This window comes from Talpa europaea (assembly GCF_964194135.1).
Source record: "Talpa europaea genome assembly, chromosome: 3".
Classification (NCBI taxonomy): Eukaryota; Metazoa; Chordata; class Mammalia; order Eulipotyphla; family Talpidae; genus Talpa; species Talpa europaea.
The window spans coordinates 41,512,304-41,539,913 of NC_140069.1; the positions used below are offsets into that span (position 1 = coordinate 41,512,304).

Sequence of the window (27,610 nt, forward strand, 5' to 3'; positions counted from 1 at the left end):
ACAAATATCTTATATGCAGGTATATTTTGCAACATGCTTCACTGATTAGTGAGGCTCTGGTTACCAGATAGTCTGCCCCGTCTTTGTACACTTAGGACTTTAACAGGTTTGTTCCAAATCATACGTACAATCCCAATCACCATATAAAAACATTTCTTTAACATTTTATATTTTCAGTCACTGCAAAATCGGAAATAATTGGATTCGATACTCAGATGTTTCATTTTTAAATTTATCATAAAACTTAGTAATCACTGAATTTTGTTAAAAATTATAAGAAAAATTAATATAACTTCTTTATCATCATACTAATGAAAGGATTTCATTAAGAACATAACAGCTATAGATAAAGAATAAAAAATATTCTTCATGGGATCATGCTCAGCAAAATAAGCCAGAAAGAAAAAGAAAAATACCGGATGGTCTCACTCATAGCAGGAATCTAGAAAACTTAAATAAGGGACCAGGAAAATGAATAACTATAAGAAAGTGAAAATCAAAATCAACAAAAAACTATGAACCAGAGACACTCTATGGGGGGTAGAGGGCGGGAGGGGAGGGATTGGGGTCAAAATAAAGGGGTTGCAATTGTATGGGGAATATAAAAATAGAATTTATTAAAAAAAATAAAAAATATTCTTCATGAACTAAAGAGTATGGTTAAGATCAGTCTTCATAGTCAAATATAATAAGATTTGTTTTTATGTTTATAGCTCTCTTCTATAAAAGATTTAGCACGAAATATTTAAAAATTGATTTACTATTTAAGGTTTCTGAGTTGTGGAAGCAGAAACCAGGATGTTTTAAATTTTTAGATATTTTTAAAAATCTTATGCTTTCATTTCTTCCAAGCTTCTCTTGTAGTTGTGTTGCTTGGAAGAAATGAAAGCATAAGATTTTTAAAAATATCTAAAAATTTAAAACATCCTGGTTATTATGATATACCAATTGCACATTACTTTGTAATGTCACTTATTTTATTTCTCTGTTACATTTCCCCTATTCAAACTAAAAGTCCTTCATGATGAATAGGGAGGAGCATGTGTACTGTCTCCTCATGACCATTTGCATGTAGTCATGCAAAGCTGATGTTTTGTGAGTGTAAGATTTTTGTATTTCATTTTACAGGTGGGAAGCATTAAGCGGGAAATGACCTTCATATTTCAACCGGAGGACTTAAAACGTGACTCTAGTAAAAAAATGTCTCACCAAAATTTGTTCCCCTTGGCCATGGAGGAAGATGTGAAAACAGCAGACACCAAAAAGATCAGCCGAGTCCTTGACCATGAAAAAGAAAACACTCGCTCCATCTGTCTTCTTGAGCAAAAACGAAAAGTTGTTTCTTCCAATATTGATGTACCTCCAGCAAGGTAAGGTGACACTAGCCCCGTGTGTGTCTGCCCAGGAGGTCATGGAGAGCATGTCCAGTTTTCCCCTTGTCTCTCTGAGGCGTGTAGACTTAGGAGACGTATTCTGCCAAGAAGTTTTTCTGTGGCTTGTGTGAGGTAGAGCAGGCGGCACTGCTCTTCCAGAACTGACTTTGAGGCCGTGGTATTTGGAATACTATAGCTCTAGGAAAGAATGTTTTATTAAATTTTGGCAAATGAGTAATAAATATCAAAAGAATAAATGTGGGGGGGAAAAAGATGTAGTCCTGAGCATAGCCACTTAACAGGAGTATACGGAGTTCCCTTTTTCCGGGGGTGTTGAAGTGCTGTGGCTGCAGACCAGATTCAGCCTCTGGTCTGTTTTTGTGTGGCCTGCAGGTAAGAGTGATTTTGTATTTTAAAAGAGTGAAAAGAAATGAAGAATATGAGATGCAGACCATAACTGGCCTACAATGCTTAAAATAATTGTATGTGACACATCATAGAAAAAATTTGGTGATCCTGGTTTCTGTTAGGGTAATCTTTTTAAGACAGATCATCCTTAGATCTGAGCCAAAAGGGTTTATTTGAAATATCAAAAGGCTTTTATCACATAATTTATGTAAACCATATCCTGTGGCTTGGAACTGAAGGACAATATTATAGCAAAATGACACTGGTACCATAATGGAATATACACATGATACCTTTTACTTCTTTTTTGCTTATAGGTTATTTATCTCACCTGGAAAATAAGTTCCTTTTTGGCCAGGATTTTAGTCCATTTTGTCATGCTGTAGTCCTAGCACTAGAACAATGCTTAATTTTATACTAGGAGTTCTCTAAATATTTGTGGGATGAAGGAAAAGCAGGAAATACTGTGGCATGAAAAGATTGTGTACCATATTTTGCTAAAAATTACTTGTAGTGCAACTTTTTAAGCAGTTTTTCAAGAAGTCCTTCATTGCTTCAGTGGCTTCTGACAGCTAACTTGGAAAATAGTCTCTTTGGAAAAGGAAAAAACATTTCTTTCAGCCAATTCACTTTTTGTAATTAGAATATCATTAATTTCTATGTGAAATCTTCTCTAGGAAATTGTACATTTTTCTATTCTGCTACCAAATTTGTCAGACTTTCTAAAATGATAGGCCTCTTTGTTTTCCTTCATCTTTAATGGAAACTTTTCATATATTCATTACTTCTGTTTAACTACCTGGAATTATTTGCTTTTCTCGTTTTTTTTCATACAGTAGGGTATGTTAAATTCTTTAGGATTAGTTCATTTAACTGGGAATTTATTATTAAATGTTTTATAATGCCTTGAACTTAGTAGGCACCTCAATTCATATCTTTTATTTGGTTGACTCATAGGAAAAATGACATGTTAATTTGAAATATGAATAGCTATGTTTTTATTTTCATCCTAAGCTGTAGGGCAAGATACAGACTTCCCAGTGTGATTCTGTAAGACTTACTCTACTTAATATTTTCATTATATGTTATAATTTTCAGTGATATGTTAAAAAACCTGGAATTAACAGTTTTAAATTGCCATAGGTTGTTTTAGGTATACCTTTATTATTTAGCTTCACCCTTCTAAAAGTAGTTTCTGGGGAAAATAATGAAAAGGGAGTAAGAAAAAATGTTTTCTATTTCTGACACTCATGTGGTATATTTTTCTACTTTCTCACATTCACCAACTGTACTTAAAAGTTGTAAGTCAAGCCAATGTTACTGTGCTTCAACAGTGCAGGGAAAGTTAATTAGGTTTTTACATCCATTAGTGTACAGCAAAAATTCCCCAGTGACAAAATATAATTTAGATGTATTAATCTATTATGGGAAATACTACTTAAAACTTCATTTTTGGGGACTCCATTAATATATTTGTTTTCATTGCTACAAGAATTTGATCATCACAAATATGCCAACAATTGGTAAATTAAATTACTCTTTTTTGTGACAATGAAGGAATCAGAAATTGTGGGCTATAATGATCTAACTCTCAAATCCTTTCTGTTCTATTTCTGCTTACTGTTATGAAGTCATTTTGTAAATTTCAATTTCCATTTTTATTTAAATAGATTGGTATTTTGTTTTAAAAGAAACTCCCATACCTAACATGGAAGAAATACAGGAATTTTCTTTTTATTCATTAAGGAGAAATATAATTATATCTGTTGGCAATGTGTAAGTAATAAGGTTTATGAAAGTCTACAGTAGAGGGAAATTTATGGATTTATCACTCCAAAGAAATCTATATGTCTATAAGTTAATATTAAATCACACTATATATAGCTACATATATTACATGATATTGCAGCTTCTCCCAATTCCAGTTATATATTGGCCAGTTTTTAGAAAGGCAGCATAACCGTTTCAGTGAATAGAGTGTCTCTGGTGTAAAGTTCCTCCACAGTTTAAAATCAATTCTCTACAATCTTTCTCACTTTATATTTTGCAGTGGGAACAATAATCTCTAAATGACTGATCTTTCTCTGTGAAGGTTTCAACACTGATTTTTCAGTAATGTCTGGCAGTAAAAGAGATTGTGAATTGAGAAAAAGGAGTTAAATGTTATCAAATGTTGTTTTACTATGTAGGGGAAAAATGCTAGCTTTCTTAAGTTCTGTAAAGTTTTGATGGAAATGAACTTTTAAAAGTTTAAGTATGAGAATATAAAGAAACAGGGATGTGAGCTTTTGAAGAGTCGAGCCAGCATAAAATGCTAGTACTGTAGTTTGGCTTCATAAATAAGAAGCCGAGTGAAAGTAAGACCAGGGCCTGTCAGATTTCCTGCAATAGAACTCAGTGGTTTATTAGCCAAGATTAGTAATTCCAGCGGATGTGAAAAAGTTGATGAATCTGGGCCCAGATAATAAATGATTCATGCTCAGCTTAGTGGTGGAAATTTGGAGAGAATGAAGGATTTGAAATCCAGAGTCGAATGGCAATGGTAAGATTTGGACTTAACGCAGTGACCTTAACGTGGTATAGACATATGTTGATTCTCAAAGACGAACACCTGAAACTAATGTTACGATGCAGAGTTACTTCAATTTAAAAAAGGTGAGGGAGGGGAGAGAAATGTGGAGTAGACACTTTACAGATTGATCAGGAATATAAAGCATAGAAGTAATGGAAAGAGTTGTTCAGTTCTTGGAATATATGCCAAGCTGACTGAATAATAGCATGAGACTTCTTATGATTGGCCTGATTGAATGTAATTGATAACACCAAATTCTTTGACAGTCCAAGAAATGTTCATTTTGAGTGTTTCAACTGATGGCAGTGGGTAATGAGGTGTGGTAGTAAAACCTGTAACAGAAAAGAGAATCTGGAGTATTTTTGGAGGAGAAATTTTTTCCTTATTTTACTCTGCTTAGACCTAAGTAAATGGTTATGTAAATATTGGCTAGTATGAGTCCTCCAACTTTATTCCTCTTTTTCAAACATAGCTTTGACTATTCTATGTTTGCTCCCTACATATTAAAACTCCCTTATATAAATTTTAAAATAGCTTGTCTATTTCTACCCCTAAGAAAGTCTGTTGGGGTTTAGATGGTTATTACATTGACTCTACGTGTCAACCTGAATTGATATCTGAAAAATACTGAGCTTGTTAGCATGATATTTCTTTCCTTTTCCTCAGGTCCTTTTCTTCTAGTTTCTGGTACTCAGGTCTTGCTCTTATTTTGTTAAATTTGTTCCAAGTATTTTATGTTTTTAGATATCATTCTAAGTGATATTATTTTAAATTTCCATTTCTAGTTACTCATTGCTGAAACATAGAAACACAACTGTCTCTTGTAATTTGACCACATATAACTGAAATCTTGCTAAACTCAGGAATTTGGGTTTTTTTTTTTTTTTTTTTGATTCTGTAGGGTAAGGAAAAAATGTCAGGCTTTTCTGCCCTCCCGCCATCAGGATAGATGATGGCTCCCCACAGTCCTGAATGCATGCCTGACGGCGGGCACCTGGAATAGGGTGTGGGCAGATGTACATGGGATTCACCTGGGCTAAGACTGTGCTTTTAAGGGCGGCATCACAGGGATGCCAGCAGAAGCCAAGAGAGAAGCAGAGAAAGAAGCTGATAAAGAAGCCAAGATCAGAGAAGCAGAGAGAATGCCGAAGAGCCCAGAAAGAGTGAAGACTTGCTGGGGGCTGGGAGGCCTGCCAGCCTCCCGGCCCCCCAGCGCCCCTGCCTGCCGTGTACCTGGTAATCCCAATAAAAGATCTGCAAAAGCCACTGAGGACTCTGAATCCTCCTTTACCCGGTCTGCTGGATCAGAAAACCTGCTCAGTGTCCAGTCCTGCCCCTACAGACTCCTTAAGAGAGTCTATTTTGTTCATCATTCTACTTGCAAATAAAGATAACTCATGACTTCTCCTTTTCTGTCTGTATTCCTTTCATTTATTTTGTGTCTTTTTGCATTGGCTTGCATCTACAGTACAGTATTGAATATAAGTGGTAAGGTGGTGTAGGGTAAGGAAAAATGTCAGGCTTTTCTGCCCTCCCGCCACCAGGATAGATGATGAATGCATGCCTGATGGCAGGCACCTGGAGTAGGGTGTGGGCATAGGTAGGTAGGATTCACCTGGGCTAAGACTGTGCTTTTAAGGGCCAGCAGCAGCGGAAGCCGAAAGAGAAGCCAAGAGAGAAGCAAGAGAAGCAGAAGCAGAGAGAACGATGGAGAGCCCAGATAGAGTGAAGATTTGCTGGGGGCTGGGAGGACTGCCAGCCTCCCGGCCCCCCAGCACTCCTGCCTGCCATGTACCCGCTAAATCCCAATAAAAGACCTGCAAAAAGCCACTGAGGACTCTGACTCCTCCTTTACCTGGTCTGCTGGATCCTAGAAAACCTGCACTGTGTCTATTCCTGACCCTTTACAGGTGGACATCCTCATTGTGATCTTAAAAAGAGGAAAGCATTTAAGTCTTTCAATATTAAGAATGATGATAGCAGCAGGGTTCCTTTTGTGGCTCCGTTGATTTTGTCATTTATTTGCTGAAAGGTTTTTTTTTTTTTTTTTTATCAGTAGCTGTTGAATGTTGTCTTTAAAGAAAATCTATATTTACCTGAGCCTATTTTTAAAAATTATTTAAATAAGTTGAATTACACTGATTGGTTTTTAACCATTGAGTTATCCATTTCTAAGCTAAAACTCCCTTATATATTAATATATTGAAGGATTACATTTTACTAAAATTCTATTAAGGATTCTTTTCACCCATTGACCTGTAATGTTACTTACTCCTGTCTTTTTGTTTTTGATGCAAGTTCAGTGCTGACTCATAAAATGTGTTAGGAAATGTTTCCTACTTTATTTTCTGAGATTGTTCTAGGATTGTCATTACTTCTTCCTTAAAGGCGATAGGTCATCCAGTGAATGCAACTGGATCTGGAGTTTTCCTCTTTTTTTAAAAAAAGATTTATTTATTTATTTATACAAGAGCTGGGGTACAGGCCAGAGGCATGGGAGGGTGAGAGGATTCACCAGAGACAGAGCTGGGAGCAGAACAGGCAGACAGACCGAAGGCATTGCTGAGGGAAGCAGCGGGAGAAGCAGGAGAGGTCTGCCATCCTATGTGGGTATCTCTGTGGCCAGTCGGGAATTGAACTCAAACTGCAGAGGCTGCGGACAGCTTCACAGTGCTGCGCTCAACCAGCTGCGCCACCAGGGAGGCCCTGGACCTGGAGTTTTCTTTATGGAAGTGTTTTATAATTGCCAATTACATATTTTGGCCATTCTAATAAGTATATAGTGGTATCTCATTGTTGCTTTAAGTTGCATTTCCCTAATGACATTTAATATGAAGCATCTTTTTATATGCTTATTTGCCATCTGTATTAATCTCCACTGATTATGTGTCTGTTGAGGTCTTTTACCAATTTATTAATTGGGTTGTTTGGGTTTTTTAATTTTAGTTTTAAGATTATTTTTGTATATTTTGGGTAATAATTTTTTATCAGATGTAGCTTTTGCAAATATTTTCTCACAGTCTGTGGTTTATATTCTAATTCTCTTGGCATTGCCTTTCACAGAGCAGAAGTTTTTTTTAGTTTTAATCAGAAGTATTGTATGGATTAGTTCTTTCGTGGGTTGTTGTTTCTTTGCTATTTTATTTAAGAAACAGTCATCATACCCATGTTCATTTAAGTTTTCGTCTATGTGATCTTCTAGGAGTTTTATAGTTCTCCACTTACTCTATAAACTGTTTCAAGTTAATATGTGTGAAAGGTATAATATCTATTTCTAGATTTATTTTTTTGGTTTGTGAATTTCCAAGTGTTCTAGCACTGTTTGTTGAAAAGACTATCTTTGTTGCATTGTATTGATTTTGCTACTTGTTAAAAATCAGTTGACTATGTTCATGTGTGTCTATTTCTGGGCTCCTTTTCTGTTGCATTGACCTATTTGTTTATTCTTTCACTAGTACCACACTGTTTTGATTATTGCAGCTTTATTGTAAGTCTTAAAGTTGGGTCCTGTCAGCCCTACAGTTTTGTTCTTCTTCAACATTTTATTAACTGTTCTGGCTCTTTTGTCTGTCCATACAAACTTTAGAATTAGTTTACCAATATTCACAAAATGACTTGCTGGGATTTTGATCAGGATCACATTGAATCTATAGATTATATTAACTGTCATTTCAGTAAGATTAAGTTTTCCTATCTATGAAGTTGTGTCATGTGTTCAATTTGTTTACTTCAAAATATTTTCTAATTCTCCTTGTGATCTTTTTTTGCCATGAATTTTTAGAAGTTGTTGCATTTAGGATTTTTTTTAAGATTTCATTCTTTAATAAATTTTTCATTTAATTCTGTTGTATTCAGATAATATTTATATATGTTCTATCTAGTAAGACAGTGCTCAGAATATGCTCTTGTGAGTGCTCTAGATGCCCTTAAAAATATCTATGTAGGGTTTTCCTTCCTCCACCAGAAGTGGTGCCGTCTTTCTTGAGCTGCTTTTGGTTTGGACTCGGGACATTGTCTGGGAACTCAACTTCAATAACCCATCCTTTGTGAAGTCCTCATTATCTGTACTAGACAGAGCCAAACTTCAGTCTGTCTGTGGATCAGACCGCCGGGGCAGACCGGGCACGCAGGGAGTATGTCCCCACATCGCCACTTTAGAACAGGGACATTTCTTCAGTAAAGACTGCTTGAAACCAGCAGAAGGCTCTCAGAGGAGCCAGAGGTGAGCTGGGAAGGTTGCCCATGCCAGGACCCTTCTGGCCTGCAGTCAGAGCCCAGAGGGGGAGTGGGAACCCTCCGCTGGGGCAGACCGGGTGCACAGGGAGTGTGTTCGCATTGCCATTTTAGAACAGGGATATTTCTTCAGTAAAGACTGCTTGAAACTTGCAGAAGGCTCCGGGAGGAGCCAGAGGTGAGCTGGGAAGTTCGCCCATGCCAGGCCCCTTCTGGCCTGCAGTTGGAGCCCAGAGGGGGAGCGGAAACCCACCACTGGAGCAGACTGGGCGCACAGAGGAGTGCAAACCCACATCGCCTTTTTAGAACAGGGACCTTTCTTCAGTAAAGCCTGCTTGCAACTGGCAGATGGCTCCTGGAAGAGCCAGAGGTGAGCTGGGAAGTTCGCCCAAGATGCCGGCCAGTATCAGCAATAGAGTGTCCCAAGGCATATGGCAAATTAGAAAACAGACAGCAGGGGGTAGAAAAACCACATGCAACCCAGCAACTCCTCAGGAAAAAAGCACACCACAAAAAGAAAACCACCCCCAAGATTGCAACGACAGTAACTTGGAAAAACTTCTGAGCCTTCCAGAAAGAAAATTTAAAATTGCCGTGATTAAAAACTGACAGAAGTCATAAAAGAAAACAGTGATAAGGGAAACATAATTAACGATTCGAAGAATGAAATTGAGTCGCTAAAGAGGGAACTAAAAGAAATGCAGGAGATCAAAGAATCAATGGAGGCGCTAAAGAACTCTGGGAAAAGCAATGAAAGCAGAATAGATGAAATGGAAGAATGAATAAGTACTCTTGAAGACGCAGAAATAAAAAGAACCAAAACAGAAAAGGAAAGAGAAGTACGAAGGAAAAATATCGAAGAAAGACTTCGGGAACTATCTGACTCCATGAGAAAAGGAAATGTAAGAGTTATAGGAATCCCAGAAGGAGAGGAGAGAGATGTAGGAACAGAGAAAATATTCAAGGAGATAATTGAAGAGAACTTCCCAAACATGAAGAAGGAGCTGAAAATTGATATACAAGAAGCAAGAAGAACACCAAACTTCAACGACGAAAGGAAAAATACAGCAAGACACATAATAGTAAAGCTCCCAAGAATCCAAGACAAGGAAAAAATAATGAAACTGACAAGAGGGAAGAAACAGATAACATTCAAAGGAAAACCAATCAGACTGACATCAGACTTCTCTGAAGAAACACTATGGGCAAGGAGAGAGCGGAGGGACATAGTCAACAGACTCCAAGAAAACAGATGCCAACCAAGAATACTCGATCCTGCAAAGCTTTCCTTCCTCTATGAAGAAAGAATAAGGACCTTCCCAGACAAACAGAAACTCTGGAATTTCTTTATGACTAAACCCCCACTCCAAAAAATACTACAAGGAGTCCTAAAGCCAGAACTACAGAAGGACGAATAACAACAAAATAAGGCCCAAAAAAAGTTATTAAAAGAATAAATAAAATCAAAGGAAAGACAAACACAATGGCAAATACAGATGCTAACATATCAATTTTAACTCTAAATGTAAATGGACTAAACTCTTCAATAAAAGGACACAGAGTCGCAGGCTGAATTAAGAAACAAAACCCAACCTTTTGCTGTCTCCAGGAAACACATTTAGCTACAAAAGATAAAAATAGACTCAAAGTTAAAGGATGGAAAACAATCCTACGAGCAAATGGACCAAAAAAGAAAGCAGGAACAGCTATACTTATATCAGATAAAACAGATTTCAAACTCAAAAAGATAAAAAGAGACCCCAACGGTCACTACATTATGATCAAGGGGACAATACTTCAAGAAGAAATAACACTCATTAACATATATTCACCCAACGAAGGAGCACCAAAATATATCAGACAACTATTGTCATCTCTGAAAACAGACATCAGAGAAAACTAGTGGGAGACTTCAACACACCACTATCAACAATGGATAGATCAATGAGACAAAAAATAAGTAAAGACACTAAAGCTCTAAATAAGGATCTAGAGCGCTTGGGCTTAACAGACATCTTAGAACACTAAACCCCAAAAAATCTGAGTATACATTTTTCTCAAGTGCACATGGATCATTCTCCAGCTTCGATCACATACTGGGACACAACACAAACATCAACAGATACACCAAGATTGAAATCATAGCAACCATCTTTTCTGACCATGGAGGCATCAAACTAGAAATAAACCATAAAAAGAAGGCAAGGTACTCTCCTACCTCATGGAGATTGAAACCCACACTACTGGAAGACCACTGGACTAACAAGGAGATTAAAGAAGAAATTAAAAAATTCTTTGAATTGAATGACAAGGAGGACACCAATTTCCTAAATGTATGGGATGCAGCAAAACAGTAATAAGAGGAAAATATACAGCAATAGAGGTTTACATCAAGAAACAAGAAAGAACTCAAAGAAACAACCTAATCTCGAAGCTCAAAGATCTAGAAAAAGAACAACAAAAAAACCCCAAAACTAGTAGAAGAAAAGAAATAATAAAAACCAAAGCAAAAATAAATGAAATCGAAACTGAAAAAACAATCCAAAAGATCAATGAAACCAAGAGCTGGTTCTTTGAAAAAATCAATAAAATAGACAAACCCCTAGGCCAGGCTCACAAAGGAAAAAAGGGAGAAAGCACAAATAAACAGGATCATCAATGAAAGAGGAGAAATCACAACGGACACAGCAGAAATCAAAAGAATAATCAGTAACTACTATGAACAGTTATATGGAAACAAGTTCAACAATCTAGAGGAGATGGACAAATTCCTACAACTCTACAATCACCCAAAGCTAGATAAAGAAGAAATAGAACACCGAAACAGACCAATTACAAGCAGCAAAATTGAAATGGTAATCAAAAACCTCCCCAAAAACAAAAGCCCAGGACCTGATGGATTTACAAATGAATTCTACCAAACATCCAGAGACGAATTAGTGCCTATCCTTCACAAACTCTTCCAAAAAATTGAGAAGGAAGGGATAATACCAAACACGTTCTGTGAAGCCAACATTACTCTAATACCAAAACCGAACAAGGACAACACAAAAAAAGAAAACTACAGGTTAATCTCCCTAATGAACACTGATGCAAAAATCCTCAATAAAATTTTAGCTATCAGAATCCAACAATGTATCCATAAGATAATTCACCACGGCTAAGTAGGATTCATTCCAGGGACACAAGGATGGTTCAACATCCTAAAATCAATCAACATTATCTACCACATCAACAAAAAGAAATATAAAAACCATATGATAATATCAATAGATGCCGAGAAAGCTTTCGACAAAGTGCCACACCCATTCATGATAAAAGCCCTTGAAATTCTTGGGATACAAGGAACATACCTCAATATCATAAAGGCCGTATATGACAAACCAACAGCCAGTATCATTCTCAATGGTGAAAAGCTGAAAGCATTTCCATTAATATCTGGAACAAGACAAGGATGTCCACTCTCACCACTGCTTGTCAATATAATACTGGAAGTCCTAGCCAGAGCAATAAGACAAGAGAAAGACATACAAGGAATCCAAATAGGAAAAGAAGTAGTCAGACTATCACTATTTGCAGATGATATGATAATATACACAGAGAACCCCAAAAACTCCACAGAAAAACTAATTCACTCATCAATCAGTTCAGTAAAGTGGCAGGATACAAAATCAACATGCAAAAGTCAGTAGCCTTCCTATACACAAACAATAAATCTGAAGAAGAAGAAATCAAAAAAACCATCCCTTTTATTATTGAAACAAAAAAAATCAAATATTTGGGAATAAATCTAACAAAAGAGGTAAAGGACCTATACAAAGAAAACTATAAAACACTGTTAAAAGAAATAGAAGAAGATACAAAGAAATGGAAAGACATCCCCTGCTCATGGATTGGAAGAATAAACATTATTAAAATGGCCATCCTACCAAAAGCAATACACAGATTCGAAGCTATTCCAATAAAAATTTCAATGTCATTCTTCAAAGAAATTGAACAATTATTGATGAAATTCATATGGAATCACCAAAAACCCCAAATAGCCAAAGCTCTCTTGAAAAAAAAAAGAAGGGAATGGAGGTGTCACACTCCCAGACTTCAAACTATACTACAAAGCCAAAATCATCAAAACTGCATGGTATTGAAACAAGAACAGACACACAGACTAATGAAATTAAATAGAAAATCCAGAAATAAACCCACAGATTTATGGTCAACTAATCTTTGACAAAGGAGCAAAAAATATGCACTGGAGCATAGAAAATTTGTTCGATAAATGGTGCTGGGAAACTGGGTCGCTATATGCAAAAGAATGAAGCTTGACTACTACCTCACACCATACAGAAAAACCATCTCAAAATGGATTAAAGAACTAGACATAAGACCTGAAACCATAAAATACATAGAAGGAAATATAGACGAAACACTACCGGATGGTCTCACTCATACCAGGAATCTAGAATACTTAAATAAGGGACCAGGAAAAAGAATAACTGTAAGAATGTAAAAATCAAAATCAACAAACAACTATGAACCAGAGACACTCTATGGGGGTGGGGTGCGGGGAGGGGAGGGATTGGGGTCAAAATAAGTGGGGCGCAATTGTATGGGGAATATGAAAATAAAAAAAAAGAAAACATAAAAAAATCTATGTAGTACTATATTGTGGGGTAGAATGTTCTCCTTATTTTAGATTTGTACTTCCTTTAAAGTGTACACTATGGATACTTTAAGTTATCACAGTTAAAATGTGATACAAATAATATTATACTATTTAACATCTGATGCAGGAACCATCTACAATATTCTTTCATTACGCCTTCTGGCCTTTGTACTATTTCTGTCATAAATTTCATACCTCTAAATGTTACATTTTCCCAGTTTGCATTTATTAATTTTTTCTATCTCTCTAGTTATCTCTTTTACATGTTTTCTTGAGAAATAATCCACATACAATACAATTCACCTATTCAGTATTTTTAGCATATCTATAGAGCTGTACAACTTCACCATCATTCATTTTAGACAATTATCACTGTCCTCTGTGCCTGCAAAAAACCTTTGTCTATTAGAAGCCATTCTTCATCTTCCTCCAACCTCTGAACCCTAGGGAACTGCTGACCTACTTTTGTAGTCTCTATATATTTGACTATTCTAGACACTTCATATAAATTGGAATCATGTAATCTTTTTTGCCTGACTTCTTTGAAAACTGGAAACTTGAAAACATGTTTTCAGCATTCATCAATTGTCTTGGCTATTTATGATATTACAGAGCTGTTACAGAGCACCGAGAAATGGTAGATCATAAATAATAGAAATTTATTTCTCACAGTTTTGGAGACTATAACCCTGAGGTCATGAGCAGGTTCTACTGAAGATCCTCTTCCACGGTGCAGATGACCAGCTTGTTGTTTACTCATGTGAGGAGACTAGAGCAGCGAAATAAGGCACTGCACTTATGACCTGTTCTATTCTGAATTACTTCCCAAAAGCCCCACTTCCTGATACCATCACATGGGGTTAGGGTTTTGACATAAGAATTTTGAGGGAACATAAGCGTTTAACCTACAATTCGCATTTTAGCATTATCAGCTCTTTGTCCGTTTTTACTGCCAAATAATATACCACTGCATGGAAATCACATTTTATTCATCCTGTCATCAGTTGATGGATATTTGGATTGTTTTCACTTTGGGGCTATTGTGAATAATGTTGTGTAAGTAATCATGTTCTAATTGACATGTGTACAGATGTTTTCAGTTTTCTTTGGTGTATATCTCAGAGTAGAATAGCTGAATTACATGGAAAGTCCATATTTATGTATTTGAGAAACTGCCCTAAACTGTTTTTCAAAGAAATCCTGCCATTTTATATACCTACATACAATGTATGAAGATTTTGCACCTATATTCATAAGCAATATTATTCTGTAAGTTTTTTTTTTTCCTTTTGATGTCTTTAGCTGGTTTTTGTATCAAGACAATACCTTAGAGAATGAATATCACTTCTTTTTTTTAGTTTGTAAATAATTAGTATTAATTATTCTTTAAAGGTTTTGTGATATAGTAAATTAGCTTTTAAAATTTGTGAAACAAAAAATATTTAAATTTATCTCTGCATTGATATCATGAAAACTCTCTTTGTGCCACTCCCTACTGTCTCAGCATTACCATTTCCTAGGAAACAAGAACAGTGGCTTCCAAGTCCCAGATTTTTTTTTTTACCTTAACGCACTTGTCCAAAGGAAGATGTTCACTGTTAGCCTGGAAGCAAGAGGTTTTCTTCCTCAATTTCTTCACCAAGAAAATTTCTGGTTAGTACTCTGCTTAGCCCAGCTTTTGTCAGTGCCACCTGGGCCACCCAGTGTGGCCAAGGGATAGAGTACTGTGACCAGCCTGTGTCATGTGGCTGCACTTTGTTTCCATGAAAAAAAGGAGGAAATCCTTACAATACTTAAAAAAAAATAGCTGTCACCCAGTAGCTTTTGAAAACTAAATTTTAGTAGTTGCTTCTAGGTTCCACAGGGTTATTGAACCAGCATATAATGTATTCACTTTGGACAGAACCTACAAAAATAAGATGAATGATAACCTGTTTCCTTCTCCTTCATGCTTCTAAGGACATCACTAGATGTCTTTAGAACAAGGCTTCTTGCTTAACATTGTTAGAATATTCATAAGTACAGGGTTCTCATTCTAGACTCAACAAAAGTTTTGTCATCTCTTTCCAACTATTATTTGGCTTATGACCAATATAAAGCTAATAATAAACCTTCCAGTGGTTTGTGGATGACATCTATTAACAAGAGCTACATACACACATTTGCTTTTAGAACAATGAGTGCCATGCTGTTCAGTTCCAATAAGAGCAAGAAGATAATATGAATGAGTGACCTGGTAAAATATCTACCAGTGTTCAGTCTCCAGAATATTATTTTTTCATTTAGTCAACATATTTTATTAAGTAAGTGGATTATTTGTGCCTGATGCTGGAATACAAGGTAGAATAAATTATGGCATTTATTGCTCTCATAGGATTAAGAAGAGACATTAAACAAGTAACACACAAATAAATACATAGACATTCTAATCATTTTAATTGATGAATGTAGACAATTAAAGGACCATAAACAGGAAGATTTATTTAGATTGATGCAAAGAAAAAGCCTCTTTAAGCAAAGCAGATTTTAGCTGATATCTGAAATATGAAGAGGAGCTAGCTGGATTGTATTCGGAGGAAAGTGTTCCAGGTTACGGGAGAGCATGTTTGAAAGCCCTGAGATGAAAAGACCAGTGAGGAGAGTGGGGGAGGGTAGCAGGAGATGAGGATGGAGAGATAGGTAATAGCCAAATCATGTTGAGCTATATTGACTAGGTTATAAGGTCAGTGAAAAGAATTTTTTGGAAAAAATGGTATGACCCCTTTTACATTTAGCAATCATCACTTTGGCTGTTTTATGTGAACTGGGTTGCAGGAAGACAATGAATGAAGTGAGACTAGCTGTGAAGCTACTGCATCAGTGCAGAAAGACATCATGGTAGCTTAGACTAGAGCAGTCACATTTAGGATGAAGAGAGATGGAAAGATTTGAGGTACATTTTTGAAGTAGAAATGAGTCTTCGTGGTTTTAAGCAACAGAAAATGGCTGGCTAATTTAATTTAACAAAGGATGGAATTTTTTGGAAGACTCATAGAATTACTGGGAAGGCTGGAGAACCAAGATAGAAAGCAGACAAGAGGGTAGGGAACCCGAAGTTATGTTTGTTCATTTTACAGAATCAGGGCCTGTAATTGAACTTTTGGGCTTCTAAAATTAGACATATTTCTAAACACAGGAAAAAAATTTATCCTTTGGGCATCAAAAAATTCTACAGATCTCTTTTATAAAAAGGTCTCATAATTCCCCACTTTGTAAATGACTCAGAAATATTAACTGATTATCCAAGAATACACATTTAGCAAATGACAGACTTAAGACTAGGGTAAGTTTCTAACCCCAAGTGAATTTTCTTCCTTATTATCAGCATTAGTGTTTACTGAGAACACTAATTTAATTTATTTATTGTCACTTACTACTGTGATACCTTAATATACACTGATAATTACAGTATTGGTTGCTATTCAGTCTCTTTAAAAAAAAAAAAAAACCTCAATAGTTAGACAAACATTATTAGAAAACCTAGATCATTAGAACATGGCATTTGTTATTCTCTTTTTGCCAGACATTGTTTTTGGAAGTACACTGATGCTTAAATTGGTTGGATTTCACCCAAGCAGCAATTACAATTTGATTATATAAAGTAGTAACTGTCTTCTAATTATAACTCTAAAGCTAAAGAAATCTATTAGCAAACCAGTTGTAACAGGAAAAAAGAAAAATTTGGCCAAAAATATTCCTAGACCTAACAGCAGTTTATTAGAATACTCCAGATTGTTAGTTTGGTATTCGAGAAAAAATGAACCATATGGTACTGTTTGTTTTTCAGGGTTTTAAAATATAGTGATACATCATATTTATCACTTGCTGCATAAAATTAAACCATCTTCTTCCTTTAGGATGTGATTCTGGGAATTGTACAGTTTAAAAGAACTTCAGAAACTGATCATTAAGTTCAAAGTTAGGAAATTACCTCAGCTATAAGCAGATTCTGTGTGTACAACAGAGACTTGTGAACTAATTTGGCTGCCATTTTTAATAGTGTTGTCTACAATTTCTCCTTTGTTTTTATCTTCTATATGCCATTTATAGAAAAGTTCATATGCCAAATTTGGAAATAAGTGAGAGATAAGGTAAGATGGGTATAATTATTTTTCAATCTCCAAAAGTTAAGCAGCTCCTGTATAAAAGTTCAATGTTTAATGCATTAAAAACTTTTCATGGCACAAACTACTGTAATCAGTATGAAACTACAAGGAATGGGCAGGGGGCGGGGAGAGGTAACAATATCACTGTAAGCTACTTTATTGAATATTTTCTTTTCAAGAGCTATATCGGAGAAGAATATAAATGTACCCATCAATAATGGAGAAATATTAATACTGTATAATTTATGGACTCATTGATAACTGAAACAACCTCTAAAATCAGCTATAAAGACCAGGAAATATTCTACCCCTTTCCATCATTTTAGTGACTGTCAGGTTAGCAAGTAGCTCTTGTTCCAGTTTTCTTGCTAGAATGTTTGTTATAAAAACTTTTGTTACCACAGTGATCTTTCTAAAGCGTAAGTATTGCTATAATAAGTAAATAGAGGAATGGAGATAGGAAAATGTTAGCAACCAATATTGCTGACATGATGACTTAGTGAAACACAATGTGCCATCAGTACATAATCAAGCCAGAGCCCACTGGGGATTTATGTTCTAAAGCCAACAAATAAGTCAAGATGAAGTAGAGAAGTGACAAAATTATTCTTTATAGTGTCTTCAATCACTTGTGAGACCAGAACCCACCATGAGACATTTAGGTTCTGAAATCAATTGAAATAGAGACAATTCTCTTCCTTCCTTTAACTGTTGAGCAACGTTTCATTGAAAGAAATAGTGGGATTTTTTTGTTTGTTTTTAAGGTAGCTCTTTCTTCTTGCCAAGTGCCTATAGTTGAGTTTCTGTGCTTTAAGTACCCAGATACTTCGCTTTCCTAATATTCTACAGAAATGTGAAGGAAGTTGATATGGTAAGAGAGAGAACCTTCTTAAGCTGGCAGTTCTTTTTCCTGTACTAACACTGATAACGTTAATTGATGTTATCTTTATCTTCTTCATAATAACATAAGAAAGTTTTTGTTTTATGACATAAATTTGGCTCAGATTGTATGTTTCTGTTTTTTTTTTAAACTACTTACTTCTTATTTGTGTTGACCTTAAACATGACACTTAAAATACATTGAGTCCCAATAATTGTTTTATGTCTCTTTTATAAACATATTGGTGCCATTTTAGAATGTGCCACCTCTTTAGAATGGCACTATGAATTTCAAATTAGTTATTAATGGTAATTTTCAGAATAATTAATAATTTATGTCAGTTTGCTGTTAAGATATGTTCTTTGGATCAATTGGATAGTTAGGAAATAAAATATTAAATATGACATTCAGGCATTTGCAGCATCTCTTCCAAAGAGTTCCAGATAATTAATAAAGGCCCTTCTGTGTAAATCATTTCTGAAATCAAAATATAGAAAACTTAGCAACTAAGACCTCAGACAGTCTAATTGCACTGACTTTGTTGCTCAGTTTGGGTTAATGGGAATGGTCTCAAATTCTTGATGCCATGATTTTACTTTTGTAAACCTGTACCACAGATTACCTCTGCAGAATTGGTTTACATTTAGATTTTATGCAACATCTATTTTTTTCCTTCCTAGATCTATCCAAAATTTAAACAATTAGGTAGCAGAAATAATGGGATTACTATTCTCTCCCTCTCTAGACTTACCCTGCTAAGATTGGTTCTTCTGCTTTTAGTATGGAAGGGAACATAATAATTAAAGAATATATTGGTCAGTTACTTTAAATTAAAGAAAATATTGGTCAGATATTTAAATTACTATAATGTTTGAACTGTTCAATAAAAATTTAATGTGACCTACATACATAATTTCAAAATTTCTAATAGTTCCATTAAAATAGGAAAAAGAGACAGGTGAAAATAATTTTAATACTATATGTTATTTAATCTAATATATCCCAAGAATCCTTATTTCATATAGCCAATATAAAAAGTTATTATTGAGATATTGTATATTTTTCTTTTCTTATACTGTCTTTTCTTTTCTTATACTAAGTCTTCAAAGTCCAGTGTATAGTTTACTTACTGCATATGTCAGTTTGGACTGGACACATTTGATCAACAACCAACCACCTGTGGTTAGTGAGGACTGTATTGGACAATACAGTTTAGGAGTAAAACATTGCTTAGTTGTACATGTCAGCCCAGATTATCATGTATCCCTAAGACAGGGCTTTCTCTCTTTTTTCTACCATGACAGACACATGAAGAAAGTTCCTCACTTACATTAATAGTGGTGGAACAGTCACTTCTGTGGAAATGCTTCTTAGAGGCTGGGAGGTGTTAAGAAATAAGTCTGGAGAATTAGGCTTCATATGGAATAGCTCTGGAATATGATTTTTATCTCTCAGGATATAGAGAGAACTATGCAAGTGATTCCTTAAATTGACATTTCAGAAAAGTAACCTGGTGTGCTGTGGGAATGCGAGGTAGGGAGGATTGTATAGTTTTGACATTGAAGAATAGTTAAGAAGCAGATGCAGAAATCTAAGAAGAGTAGTTATGAAACCTTCAGCCAGGACAAAAGCATCAGGGAAGAGGCCTGTCTGTTCAAGAGAGTATACGCTACAGAACTCAGAAGGATATAAGCATATGGGAGCTTAGTGAGGAAGAAAGGGTGCCCCAGATGGTTCCAGAAATTGGATATCTTGATGGAGAAAGTGGCTGTTGATACTATTTTTTTAAAAAAGCAAATAGTTAAGGAGTAATACAAAAGAAAATAGGTGTGGGTGGGGGAAAATAAGGGGTTTGGCTTTAGACATGTTAAATCTAAGTTGCCTTTAGCAAATAAAACTGACAAAGATTTATATACTTTTAACAAAAGTCAAGTGCATAGTAAATATATTTAAAAAGAATTAATTTAAGAATTAATTAAAATAGTCAATTCATAATATCATAAAATATACTTAAAGTGTGGCGCTATTTTAGGGTATTGTCCTAAGGTAAATACCATCTCTTTATATCTTGATTTTCATGTATTGGCTTTTCTGGACTTAAACTTCACGTGTATGGCTCAATTTTTAAATAATGAAAAGATTTTGATTGTTCTCCCCCACTGTGGATTTGTTTTGACTGGATTTGGCAAACAGTAACTTCATCAATGGAGCACATGAATCCAGCTTTACTAAATCAATCCCCCAAATAGTACAGTCACAAAATAGATGTGCCTAATTTTACAGCCCCTTTCTAAACATAACATTTCATAAGGTCGTCTACAGTTTTCTATATCCCATTTGCTGCCATGTAATGAAAAAATATGAAATGTGGCTTTCATTTACAGAATGTGAGATTTCGTCAAATCATAGTAGAAATGCACATTTTTGTTCCTTGGGGTTCATGAGGCCAGTATAACTAATTTTTTTTTTAAATAATAAATTTTATTTTTATATTCCCCCATACAACTGCACATGCCCCATTCTGACCCCAATCCCTCCCCTCCCGGCCCCCACCCCCCAAAAAGTGTCTCTGGTTCATAGTTTTTTGTTGATTTTGATTTTCACTTTCTTATAGTTATTCATTTTCCTGATCCCTTATTTAAGTTTTCTAGATTCCTGCTATGAGTGAGACCATCCGGTATTTTTCTTTTTCTTTTTGGCTTATTTCGCTGAGCATGATCCCTTCCAGCGCCATCCATGTTGCTGCAAATTGCATGTGTTTATCTTTTTTGAATGCTGAGTAATATTCCATGGTATATATGTACCACATCTTCTTGATCCAGTCATCTATTTTTGGGCATTTGGGTTGTTTCCAAAGTTTAGCTATTGTAAACAGTGCTGCTATAAACATAGGGGTGAAGGTGCTCTTTGGAATTGATGTTTCTGTGTCCTTTGGGTAAATACCTAGGAGTGGAATTGCTGGATCATATGGAAGCTCTATGTTTAGTAGGTCCAGAAATCTCCACACAGCTCTCCATAGTGGTTGGACCAGTTTGCATTCCCACCAACAGTGCAGGGGAGTTGCTTTTTCTCCACAACCTCGCCAACATTTGTTGTTGCTAGTTTTTTTAATATGTGCCATTCTCACTGGTGTAAGATGGTATCTCATGGTAGTTTTGATTTGCATTTCCCTAATTACAAGTGATGTTGAACATTTTTTCATATGTCTGTTGGCCATAATTTTTAACATTAATTGGATGTGACCAGATTTTATCACATTCTCCAAAGGCCACTGAATAAAACGAGAAACTGAATCATAAATACTGGTAATTGTGAACTGATTTTGGAGGAATTGTGTTGTATAATTGTAGTTGGTAAATAGATTAACCATGTGTTTTTCAAAATCTCAATTATTTGTACATGCAGGGTAATTTCACAAATACTGAGCAGATAGTGTTAATGCTTGTACCGAGCTCTTTCTGTTAAAGTGCCAGGTAGATGTACTACATTTATAAGGAGTCTGGGCATGGGGAGCTTGGCATTTAGCCTGTGTGGTAGTTCTTTACCTTATTGGGAGCAATTACTCCCATTGACCCATTGAAACCTTTTTTTTTTTTTTTTTAAAGAATTGCGTTTTCCCACATATTATTTTTTTGGACTAACAGGTTTCCCTTTTGATTCATTCCTAACAAACAATGCAGTCATGTTTCCCACATACACACAGATAATGGTATAATTCAAAAAGTATATATCCTATTTGGCTTCAGAGGAAGGGGAATAAAAACCTTCCAAAACCAGAAATTATAAAACACTGAGTTTTTCTGAGCCTATAGGTGAAACTTTATTGTCCAGATATGTTTATTTCTTTATTTCCCAGACTCTAAGTAATTTAATCATATTAATTCTTATAGCCACATAAAGAAAAAACATCCATTTTCCTTTTTTTGCCTACCTGGGCTGGAAGTGAAATAGGATATTTTGTGTAAAATATGTCAGGTGGGGCTGAGTGGGGTGGTGTGTGTGTTATGCCAGAGTCAGGCTGTATATCTCCCAGAGCAAAACGAAGCATTAGCATCTTGAAAATCATCTGGCCCATTCATATTATTTGAAAGATGGGTAAACCGGTTTTTAAAGAAAAGCGAAAAGCTAAAAGTTTGATTTGAATAATGGACTTAAACATTTTGTAAAAGCTGAGTTTTCAGATTTTGCCACATTTTCATTTGTGAGGCAGCACTTAAAATTCATCGAGCAAGACTTTACTTGCTGATGTACCACTAATAGTCCTCCTTCTTGTTTGAGAGGAGGAGACTCTGCTTTCTGCTCCATCCTATGAAATTCACCACCTGCTTCACCAAGCTGGAATGTGGTATTTTTCCACTGAGGAGTGCACTTGTATTTGCAGTTAGAACACAGCAGTGCTGTTTGAAGACAACACTGGTGGTGGCAACGGATCAAAGGTGGGAGGCGATAGCAGGTGGCAGCTTCAGGGGTGTTCCATGCAACCAGGGTGATCATTGCTGTGTGTTGAGTACAGGAGCTGAGTGAGAATCCTAGAGCAAGGCAGGAAATTAAAAGTCAAAGACATAGTCTTATATAAATTCTAGGGGTAGGAAAAGATCACTGTAACTAGAGTCAGAACTGCAGTCCATCTTTTGGAAAATGGCTTGAACACCTATCGTTGTATTCTTATCTGTACCTTTTGGGTGCTGACAATAAATGAGCAGTTTGGTTTGGTTTTGTTTCATTTTTTTTTTCAAAAATCTCCAAGAAAGAAAAAAATCTAATAACTCTACAATGAGAAATATGGTAACTAGTTTTAATGTTCATTCCTTGATGCTCAGGGGCTTTATTTCTCTTAGTTGATTAACATTACTGCCAAGCAACATTCACTGTGTTCTTTAAGGAGATGTTACATCGAAACTGGGTCCCCCATGATTCCACTGAACACCCTCCTATTGTGTAGGTGTTGGTGCCAGATTGTGGATTCACAAATACATTGCAGTATCTTATCAGGGAATGAGGATTTCCTTGTTTTAATTCATTCTCCACGTCGCCCAGAGCTGCAGCATCACAAGGCAAAAGTGTTAGAGAAAACATGGATGACTCCTTAAAAGGCAGTAATTCTATTAAGTGACAGAGTGGGTCCTGGAAACTTCCATAGCAGGCACCGGTCTGTTGATGAAGGGTCAGATTTTACATACTTAGTCTTTGCCTTCTTTAATTGTAAGATATTCAATTTGTACAATTTGGTCATGTTATTTCTAGTTACATCCCAGCAGGCATTTAAAAGGAAGAACCATAAAGCTTAGTAGTAGTCACTGCTGGAATGCCTGCTGTGGTGGTCAGAGTTAAGAATTTTTTTTTTTAAAAATCAAGTGGTATGGTACAACCTCTACACAACCCATGATGTTTTCAGTGCTAATTGACATCTTTTGTGTAGTTTCTACATTTTTGATGTTAGAATGACTTTTATGAAGTCATGGTGATAGATGATAGGTTTTTAATTTTTAATTTGTTGGTAACATAAAAGCTAACAACCTTAGAATTGGTTTCCAATTATTTTTAATATTTGGATGGGTGGTGTTTTAGAATTCCAAAGTCTGGAAACTAGAGGAAAAAATTGTCCCCTAAAAATTAAGAGACTTGTATTATTCTACTCCACCTATGGCATAACTTTGGTAAAGTAAAAAAGTATAATATTATCAACTATTTTTATGGATGTTTTAGGCACATGGACTAGCTAAGCTCTTAAAATCCCTTTCCAGCATGAACCTCCTCAAGAAACATCAAGACTCTTCATTAAATACTGACTTATCTTAGGAAAAGTCAGCATTTACCTCAGGGTTCAAGACTATAATTCATGTCTATAGTAAATCCAATTCAAGTTTAAATTTATTTATGATTTAATTGAATACTTCAGCATAGTACATCATTATAATTATTCCTTCCATAATGTGGGATGTTAATAGTAATTTGCAAGTTTTCTTTCTTTTCTAAATAAGTATCACTTTTTTAAAAAAATGGTTATGCCATTTAATGGACTCCCATTTTATAGAGTCAAAATCATTTCACCACCAAGTCCTACCTACCCCCAGAGGCATTTGGAAATGTCTGGGAGGTAGTTTTGTCTGTGCAAAATAGTCCCGCATAATGAATAATTCTCCTGTTCCAAATGCCAATACAGCTTCATTGAGAAATATTAGTTGATGTCATATTTATCTTAAAATGTAGAATAACTCCTTAATATAATTTAATTATTGCATTAACTGAGCAAATTTTGTTTAACAACATCATTATAAATACTGAAGGTACAGTGTAGTGATCTCAAATGGGCCTCACTATGAATCAGAAGAACACTGTCAGATATACTCTTTTGAGTCACTTTACTTCACTTTTTAGCTCAACATAATGTAAAAGTGTATTTTCCATGTTCCAGCCAATCCTGGATATATTTGGCTGATAGTTTGAAGAAATAAAATCTTCCTGCAGCCTTCAGTTATTAAAATAGACCTAACCACCTACTCATTTTATTACATTCTGTGGAATGTTTTTGAATGACAGTCTAAGTATTTTAATTGGTCTCCAGCTGATTTATAACCCCTTGTTTTATGTTTCACATTTTATATCTCAAAATTACAAGTTATAGTGCCATTTTTATACTGTGCAGTTTAAACAGAGCTAACAGCATTTAAAAAAAGGAAATGGCAAGTTCCATTCAGAAACCCAAGGGTCATTCATTTGCATTGTCTCTACATTTTGGGGTGCTGGTGTTTCTTACCTGCCTCTACTGAGGATTTCTGCTGCTATTCATATGAAGAGTGTGTGTGTGTGTGTGTGTTTTGAGGGGAAAGGCTCCTCCCATATATAGGTCCTCTGTATCCACAAAATAACATATGTCACTCATCTGGTTTTGAATGCACTTTCCCAGTGCCACGTGCACACTCTGCACTTGTATCCCTTGTGATACTTCATGTACTGTGCAGTGGCTCTTTATTTTTCTTTTCATAAACTTACGTGAAGAAGTTCCTTGGGGGACTCCCCGGTGGCGCAGCAGTTGAGCACTGGGTTGCGAAGCTGCCCGCGGCGTCTGGGGCGCCGGTTCGATCCCCAGCTGCTCCCCGGCCACCGGAGGAGGGTCCCGCATGGCTCACAAACCTCTCCTGCCGCCCGCTGCTCCCCTCAGCTGTGTACTTCGGTCCTTCTGCCTTCTCTGCTCCGGGCTCTGGTGAATTCTCTCACCCTCTCGCGCTTCTGACTGTACCCAGTGCTTGTATAAACAAAACAAACAGACAAATAAATAAATAAATAAATACATGCCTCTATTAAAAAAAAAAAGAAGTTCCTTGGAACTATCAGACTAGACAGGGAAATTTATCCTGGAATTTTCCTCCAACCTCAAGTTTATGACAGGTTCATCATTTACACATTTACCACATATGATTCACTTTTTCAAATGGTAATTACATATTCACTTGGTTGTACCATGGCCCAGCTTTGTGTATGTCCAAATTCAAGCAGAATCTGTAATTCAGTCTGCATTTGTTTGCAGAGATCTTGGCATTTTTACCATTTGCCCTCCTTCATCCAGGAAGTTCGTTTCTTATTGCAATGCTTTTTCCCAATGAATAAGTGAGACATGTTGGGAAATTAAAATAATTTTTTTAAAGATAGCAATGTGATATCTTGCTGCCTCAAAGAGGTAATTTGTCACCTGCAGAGTAGTTCTATATTAGGTTGTCTTTTTTATGGACTGTTTCCTGGAAAGATTTTTGAAATGTTGAATTACAAGATGAACTTCAATTTTCATTGATAGGCAATTTGATCTAATATTTTTTATACATAGTTATCATTAAAATCGAACTCTGAATGATTACTATTTGGATATATCTGTTCATATAACAAATAGAATTGAAGAAACTCAAACTCCTGTCCTTAAATTACTTGATTCTAAAGGAACAGATCAGCCAGGCAACAAAGTCAAAACTCATCAAAACAATATTAAGATTTCCTTAGCAGTAATATATTTTCCTTCTGCAGTGTACTTCTGTCTCATCTATTTGTAAGTTCACTGCCTAGACCCTCTCGTTTATTGTAATTGTGTTACCTCTCAGCTTTGTCCAATTTATGTCAACTTTGTTATTATTTATATCAGATATAGATTTCAGATATTGTCTATGTAATGATTCCTACCCATTTCAACACTTATTATGATGCCTTTTGCCATGTTATTTGAAATTCATTTCCTTGTTTATATTGGATGCCACCCAAGGCATTTAACAAGTAGAAACAAATCACTTGCCCTTCTTCCACGAATGAAGAGGTGACATTGCATTGTCTTGGATAATCAGTTGCTTTCTCTGCCAAATCAAATCAAATCACTCTCCTCAGTTTCATCCTGGCACATTGAAAGCAATTGATAAAAACAATGAGTGAAAATGCCTGAATTTATTTTGGCATTCTGATTGTTAACAGTTCCTTTTTTGTTATTTGTACTTTCCCTCTTACCCATGTATTAGTGAGTTCTTTTATTATTATAATGCAGTACACAATCATTTTAAATAACTTGTAAATAGAGGTAAATGGAAGAAGTAGTTCAAGAAGCCCCCATAAACTAGTCATTTGGTGATAACTATTTTTAACACCTCGTGATATTTTATTCTACTCCTCCCTTTATATTTGCTTATATAAAATCATAATTATTTCAAATAATGATTTTATATGCCACATGTATTTGAGCTTTAAATATATGTTGTAAATATATTACTGATATTTTATGAATATTGATTTTCTAGGTCATATTTTTAATGGATGAATTATATTAACATTATATGTATGTCCTATTTTTGTTCAACCAATATCATAGTGGATATTTTGGTGGTTTTTCATTTATTTATTATTACAAATAGTACTATAGTTAACTGAATTAGCTATTCCAATATATCTTCTGTATAACAGATTTTCCCAAAAGCTACAGATTTAAAACAACACTGATGTGTTTCTGTGGGTCTGGAAACTGGGCATGGCTTAGCCTATTCCTCTGCTTTCATATCTGCAATGAAGTTACCAGAGTTGGGTCTCATCTGAAGGCTCAATCACAGACACATCCACGGAAGGGAATTCTACAACTAAGAATTCACGTGAAGAAGTGGTTCTCAGGTCCTTGTTAACTTGCCAGTTTGCTTTAGCAAAGCCATCAAGAGGAATCCTCCTTTACTCCTGAGATGTTACACGTATCTTCTGCATTTACTATGTTGGAAAGAGTATTGCAGCAAGACAGAATCACAACCTGTGTAAACTAATCATCACCTTTTCACATTCTGTTTGTTAGGAACAACTCAGTAGGCCAGCCCACGCACA

At 35.6% G+C, this 27,610-nt stretch overlaps 1 protein-coding gene across 1 annotated transcript in view; it reads left to right on the plus strand.

Moving 5' to 3' along the window:
- Nucleotides 1-27,610, plus strand: part of ZNF704 (zinc finger protein 704) — a gene marked incomplete at both ends in the record, with an annotated part of 185,487 nt that overhangs the window by 40,120 nt on the left and 117,757 nt on the right. The window contains one exon of the mRNA XM_084230414.1: nucleotides 1,129-1,370. Coding sequence (XP_084086540.1) covers nucleotides 1,129-1,370 — 242 coding nt within the window. The remainder of the gene's footprint in view (nucleotides 1-1,128; nucleotides 1,371-27,610) is intronic.